General features: G+C 30.5%; 1 protein-coding gene across 1 annotated transcript in view; it reads right to left on the bottom strand.

The window, feature by feature from the left end:
- LOC106468669 (ATP-citrate synthase-like) overlaps positions 1–7,774 on the bottom strand; it is a 54,976-nt gene that overhangs the window by 34,631 nt on the left and 12,571 nt on the right. Inside the window, exons 8-10 of the mRNA XM_013929104.2 lie at positions 6,639–6,769; positions 3,599–3,717; positions 1,620–1,756 (exon numbers count right to left, since the gene is read on the bottom strand). Of these exons, the coding sequence (XP_013784558.1) occupies positions 1,620–1,756; positions 3,599–3,717; positions 6,639–6,769 (387 nt within the window). The remainder of the gene's footprint in view (positions 1–1,619; positions 1,757–3,598; positions 3,718–6,638; positions 6,770–7,774) is intronic.

Genomic DNA, 7,774 nt, shown 5'->3' with positions numbered 1-7,774 from the left:
AACCTACGCAGTACCACATTTAGTATTCTATAAAAGATTTGGGTGCAATATAGCAAGCCATTTTTGTTGTAATCTAACATGTGTGCTTTTTTTGGTGCATTTTTGTATGTGTATAGCTTTTGCAGTCAATAGTTTGAATTCAAGCCATTTTTGTTTAAGGTACTTTTTTGCCTGAATGTTATATTACAGTTTTGTGCAATTCCTTGTGATCCCTATTACGGACCACTAACATGGTTCATGATAATTCTCATATTTTGGATAGTTAAAAAAAAAACTGTTGGCAATCCTTTTAAATTAAGTGACCATCCATGTTCTACCTAGTCTTTGAAATTATGGGTAGAGAGTTTGATAGCTAAAGCCCTGTCATAATACTAATACAAGGCAAACACTCTTACTTTACAATTCAGAATACAAAGTGTCATAAAAGTGGTGAAACATAAATGAATACTTCAATTATATATTCTACAAATTATGTTATCAAACGTACTGGGACAGCAAAGCTTGAGAAGAAGGATGCTGGGTAAGATTGCAGAGGCCCTATTTTTAAAATGAGTGGCCTCACTTTTGGCATTAATCAAAGCTTACCTCTGGAATGGCCAATGAAGATTCTGAAACCAAACATTAAAAAGCAGAATTTATCACTTCATAGGATGGCTTTCATTGTTCTTCACTCCAATTTTTATTTATTCATACACATTTTTAATTCTCTTTCCTTGCCTTTCCATTGACTTTGGAGTAATAAACTAACTTCCCATAACTGGTTGTATATGGTGAATGATAGTTTTCGATATAGGACATTATGAACTTACCTTAACTTCATATTTGTTCCTAATTTTTTTTTTTGTTCTTGTTAGAAAGTAATTTTTAATGTGAGGATTGGGAGTAGAGATTCAGTTTGTTAAACAGTGAAATCCCATTATCCACCACTGTGTAGATGCTATTTCTGCAGATACCTCTCTTGCTAAGATATATTACCATTCCAACAATGTAGTTTGTACCCAAGTTTTATTTGTCCTTTAACCATTATAATGCTTGTTTTTTCTAGTTATCTGGAATATACATAAGCATTCAAGAAAAGATGATGTTTAGTTGCATTTTCTTTTCTTTAGATGTTAAATTTTCATATACATCTATCAGTTCTAATAAATAGCAATAATTCTGTAATATCTAACATGAAAAAAATCTCAATATCAGTAAGTAAGTATAATTTAAGTATATTCAATACTAATGCAATAACCCCCCCTCCCACCATGTTTTTTTTAGGTATTTTTGCAAAGAGCTCTCTGAACATGTGAAAATTCTCTTAGATTCAAAACTAACAAAACAAAGAAAAACCTTGCTTAGTGTTTTCTTATTTGATGAAACTTTTGCTTATCACAAAAAAATTAACTAAGTACAATCACATCAAAAATAACACCACTCTATTAGCATTAATTAAGGGTCTTATAAGAACAATCATGAGAGTTAAACATTACCTGTAGGACTGAAGGAATTAATGCAGTATAACACTACAGGTGTACAGTAAATTTTATATTTTTTTAACTGTAAATAACTATCTTATCTAAATGTACACATCATTAATTCCAAGTTTCACTACTCTAGTTTGAATCAAAACTTACCATCTGGATGAGGTTTTTTAGTCATCAGGCTCAAGATAGTTTTAGCATATTCATATGTCTGTTGTTCACTTGGAGCACCAGAATATTCACCATAGTTAGCCAGTTCTGAGGATCCACCTAATTCACACACAGTGTCACTAAAATAAAAGGGATGATGTTTGATGAATTAAAATCCAGTTTTTGAGAGTCTTAACACAGATGTTTTTATGTTCACTTTTTAAAATATAAGATTGTATAAAATTTCAGTAACTTACTATCATTGTATATTGACAGGATTATTTTAGGTCTCTCGTTCACATTCAAATACAAGTTTAACTCTTTCAGCATTGGCTCGGTCCTTGGGACTCACCTCGTAACTATTTTGTACTTGTTATAGTTTTCATGCTGTAACTTTTAAATTAGTAAGCCCATGTTAATGAAATTTGGCAGATTATCAGTAAACATTACAATGCTTCCATATGCAAAATATCAATTTTTTTTATTAAGTCTTAAGGTTTGTAAAGCAATGTTTTTCTCATGCCTTTTTTTCTTTTTGCATGTTGCCTATCCAATATGCAAAGTAATTTTCATTTCAAGATTAAAAATACTTTCATGCATCAGAACATTTTCAAATTTCACATGCAAAATCTTTATAATGTTCAGATAGTTATCAAATGTTTCTTAAGAAAAAAAACTTTATATTTCATCTGTTATTTTCACTAACGAATCTCTGTACGGGTTTGGTACATTTGACTGATTTTGTAACTACCATAAAAAATTAGGAAATAAATATAAATTATGCCTCTGTCATTCTAGAATGACAACAAATTGTACCACTAAAACATAAATGTTTAGACTATATAGCTTAAGTCTCATAACATTACACATTATATATATATATATATATATATATATATATATATATATTTAATATTTTTATTATATTGACCTTTCAGCCATGCCTGGCTAACAATACAGAAGTTACAATGATGTGGCACACATGGCTGTGTTTTAGTAGACTAGTATTTTGTAAAATATAGTAACATTTCCATTATTCTACATTATATGTGTATACAGATTATTACTATTTAGAAGTAAGTTCTTAAACATATTTTTCTTAAAACATAGAGCAGTAAATAAAGAATTAAAGCAAACAATTATCTCTTCTAGTTATGATCTTTGTACTTAGTTGCTGCTTGACGCAAGTTACTAAGCCTTTTAAAATTTCGCAAGCTGAGGGTAGGAAACAAAATAATTTTTTTTAGGTTTTACATATACAGTTGAATAGCCAAAAAATAATAAATTGCTATATCAATACCATAGAATTGCACTATAATTAATGAAGCTTAGTAACTAACCTGTATTTGGGTCTTAAAAAGATTGGAAATTTCAAGCAGACTAATGACACAACCTACCTCCTTGAAATCTTGATTCGAAAGAACGAGATGGTGTCTTAACATATAAAAATGTCTGGGAAAGCCACTAGGGGGACATTCTAAGCTTTTGATTGGTTAATCATGTTATATATTGAAGTAAGTGTATACAAGGGACCGTATACAAGAGATGAGCAAGGCCATCATGTTTGATTCAGTACATGAGTGATATCTCAACATATAGAAAGGATATGAGGTTCTTATTTTATATTCAAGCTTGTCAATATCAGTAATTTGAGTTCCTAATTCGTATGAAACTATAGATTCAGTACTTTGACATCACAAACATCTAATCTGAACCAATGCTGCATTCAACATACCATGTGACACACAAAAAAATCAATGTTTAACGGTGTTTTTTTAATATTTATCTTCAAATTAACAAATTAAATAATGTTTAATACTAAATTTGAATTATAATCTTTGAATGCATATTAACAAACGAGATGACATGGCCTTTGACCTGTGACCCGTCTGAAGAGGGTTAAGCAGATTCTCAAAACATTTAACTTTGAAAAAACCTATAACAAACTTTTGCCACTAATACTTATTTACATATTTACACACCTGTATATCACTGAAGCTCCTCCTCCAGCAACCATGGTCCAGATACGTCCATCTTTATTGATTATTGTAAGTTTCAAAGAAGCTCCACTTTTTGCATCAAGATCAGCAATATAAGCCTCCTACAATAAATGACATTTAAAAAATTAAACGAATTTTGCATTAGCTTCATTAAGCAATTAAATACTATGAGTTTGGTCTAGTTATTATTATATTTTATTGTCATAATGTTTTTTTTAATAGATTACGTAAAGTCAACTAGATCTCTCTCATAGATACATTATTACTTATAATATGCATAAAAACAATCACACATTATAGTGTTATTTAATTTTCAGGACATTTTTAAATCTAGAGTAAAAAAAGAAAAATTACTATCGTGTTGCAAGTTTCTGACATAGCTTGAAAAGTATCATTATAATTTCAAATATTTTTGGCACAATGACTGATTTTTGAATAATGCTATGCAGCTGACTGCAGCCACATTGATATTGCTATTTCAAGAAAATAGACTAATTTTTTTCTAACCTTAATAACTTCGAAACATTTGAGATTTGGTACAAATATGGAGATAGTTCTACAAATGTTAAAAGTGTAACACAATGTAATAATTTTTAATTAAACAAAAAACTCATTTCACTGCAATTGTAGAAGTTCTTAGTGCCATTACATTGTAGTTTTATAGGAAAGTGAAATTTGGTAGATGACGAACTTGTACAATTATCATGTTACAATCAGGGGTTTTATTATGTAGAGAAATTAAAAGTTTGAAACCTTTAATAATTGGCCCCAAGATTTTGGAGGTATTTGTGATATGGGGAAAGGAAGTGATGGGGGGGGGCAGACCAGTTTTACCCTTATTAAGAATAACAATTCATCTGGCCAAGCATATCATTTGCTTTAACATTAAGCTTCACCACCTTGTGCTGTAATTTCTAAAAGTTAACATTAGTTCAGTACTGTACACATACACATAGATATTTTTTGCATTGTGATCATGTTCTCAGTAGTTTTTAATACATGATGTAAGATGTACTTTAGGTATACAAGAATCCCAGTACTGACAAATCACAAAACTAGAAGGAAAAATGCAGATTCAGTATGACATCATCCATTTTTCAGTTGGAAATAAAGGTGGGAAAAAGACAACTAGTGTGAACCTGTGTTATCCATTTCTTTTCAATACTTGTTGGATATCCCTGCATGACTATAAGTATAACTGAAGTTGCGACTTCGATCTATCTCCCGAAAAGGAATAACATTTTTTTTGGACAACAAGAGAGCTATTGGTCTATCTCAGCTGTCCCATTCTCTAAATTAAAAACTGTTAAATAAATAAATTTAAAAAAATCTTAAAGATAGCCCTTATCATTCATATAGTTATCAAGCTTTCTCTAAAACTCACTTAAATTTATTGCCTCCATAACACCCGAAAGCATTCCATTCCAGAGACCAACCACCCTGTTAGAAAAATAAAACTGTCTTAGCTGAAGATGATTCCTACCTCATTAAAATTTATATTTTTGGCCCCTAGTCCTTTTATTCTCACTGTTAAATATGAAAAAAAAATAGCTGCATCAACACAATCAATTCCCTTTACAATCTTAAACACCTTAATCAGATCTGCCCTAACTCTTCTTTTTTCAGGAGAAAACAATTTGAGAGATTTCAACCTCTCCTCGTATGACATCTTCTTTATCTCAGACACCATTCTAGTAACCCTTCTCTGAACCCTTTCCAACAATTCAATGTCTTTCCTAAGATAAGGAGCCCAAGAATGAACACAATACTTCGAATGTGGCTTAACCAGTGACTTATAAAATGAAATTATAACCTCTTTAGACTTGTATTCAATATTTCTGTAGATACAACCCAAAATCCTACTTGCCCTACCACTAGCAACAGCACACTGTTTGGATGGCTTAAGAGACTGATCAACCATTACACCAAGATCCTTTACATTCATGACACTGTTATTCCCATCCAAATTATACTTGTAATTCAAGTTATGATAACCCACATGCATTATCTTGGATTTATTATAATTAAAAGCTATTTGCTATTTATTTGTCCAACTCATTAACAGCTGAAATCTTCATCTCATTGTAAAGTTTCTCACTAATTTCATCCGTATTATCTGGTGGTCTGTAACAAATTCACACTAATATCTGCTAATAGAAACCTAAATAGATTCAAGCTCTTTGCTATTATCTTTGATATCCTAAACTTTAACAGGTCTGGTTTAATAAATGGGTATTTATGGGCAAATTTTCTCCATATATTTGAAAACATACCGCTACTCTAGTAGACCTTTTTGTAACTTTGAAAAATTTTCAGTAAGCATTTGGGATCCTTTTTACAAGTATAATAAATCTTGCATTTTCTTAATGAACCCCTACTGTACAATACTCTGTTGAATATTGTAAAATTTCCAACAGGAATTGCCAAGTTACACAACAAAAAAGCTGGTCTGGTTAGTTTTTTAAAGTCAAAATTGGGTGAGTTGATATGTAGAGTTTTAGAATGTACATTTAATAATAAATATATGAAAAAACTTGGAGCCGACTACAATATACTTCAATCAATACAAAATTCTTAGAAAAGACTAGTGGAATTTTTAAGCCTAATTTTATTAGGCTTGCATAAGCACAAGTAACATTTTGTACAGTTAGATGTTCTGATACACCAATTAAAACAGACTAAAGCCAGTAAATATAATTCCTTTTTTTAGCATCAAGGTCAACACAAAGTAGCATTTTTAAGGCATAATACCAAAGTTAACGGTATTTTCAGAAACCAGCCATGTCAGCACTAAAAACCTAATAACCTCTAGAAATGCTAATGACACAAAGTGTATTTTTCATACAAGAGTCATATCCCATTGTCTTACCAATAATGTGTAATGAAATATTTGAAAAGACACTAAAGCATAGTAAAATATTAGTTTGTTCCTCAAAACACCCATGTACGTTAAAATGTAATATAATTACATCTTTCTTTATATAAACACATATTGAATATGTAATTTATATGGTAAACTTGCCTCTGGAAAAGCATCCCTTCCAAATGGTGGGGGAAATTCAATGTCTCCCCATTTCTGCTTACAGATAAACTCTGCAGTGGCATCCAATTTAGCAGCCAGATCAAGAACATAAATCTTGTCTCCTGTGAGAACTAAGAAAAACAAAAATACAAGTGAATAAACAAACTTCTTATACCATTGTAGCATAAAAAAAGAAAAAAAAGAGTCAGAAATGCAAGTGTATAAAGTTTAAATTAGGAGAATAAGACGATAAAAATGACCACTTTTTTAAATATGTGATAATATAAATGTATTTTACAGAAAGAGGAAAATTCCAAATCATATTGCAATTACTATTGGATGATCAGAATACTCCAAAAAATCTTGCATTTTGAAACTACGTTTTATACAGAAAAAAAAAAGATGTTCATTTTTCTATCATATCAGTAATAACCCCATTTGATAATTAGTTTTGTAACTAATGGGCAAATTTATGGAATGTATAAAGTATAAACATGTAATTATATACTGGACATTTTTTCTGTACAAAAAAAATATCCATTATTGGCTTGTCTGAAACAAGTGTAAAAAATGGAGTAAAATAAAATATTTATGTACATTTAAGTTTTCTGTTAATAAGAAAACCAGAAGTAAAAGACTGTTCCTTTTAAACCATTACAAAGTTCTGCTCAGTTGATTTCTTTTGTTATTACAGACAAAAACAAAAACACAGTCATTAATGCATGTGTAAATTCTAACAAATTTTAACACCCATTTGTATAGCAGTTTCTCAAACTTTTTAGGTTGTGCCCTACCTCTTTTATTCTCTGTAATACTCCCGCCCCCAAAAAAACAACAACCACGTTCAATGCATTTAAACCATGATATGTATATATGCACACACAAATACAGCCAATGATGGCAAAGATAACCTCAGCTTTTTTTTTTAATAAAATAAAAGATTAAACATTTTCCTTATGGTTCTCACAGCCCACAGTTTGAAAACCATTGTTGTACAGGACAGGTTTTTGGACATGTCAGAGAATAATTCAAGGTTCTCCTCAGCCCTCTTTTGCACATCGGTGCCAATACACTTTCTTGTGTACCAATATTTGAAATACATCCTGACACTCTTCTCTTGACAGTTTACTGCACCA

This window comes from Limulus polyphemus, unplaced genomic scaffold (assembly GCF_000517525.1).
Source record: "Limulus polyphemus unplaced genomic scaffold, Limulus_polyphemus-2.1.2 Scaffold3105, whole genome shotgun sequence".
Lineage (NCBI taxonomy): Eukaryota > Metazoa > Arthropoda > Merostomata > Xiphosura > Limulidae > Limulus > Limulus polyphemus.
Note: the sequence above shows the minus strand (reverse complement) of the source record. Positions and strands in the feature narration are given on the sequence as shown.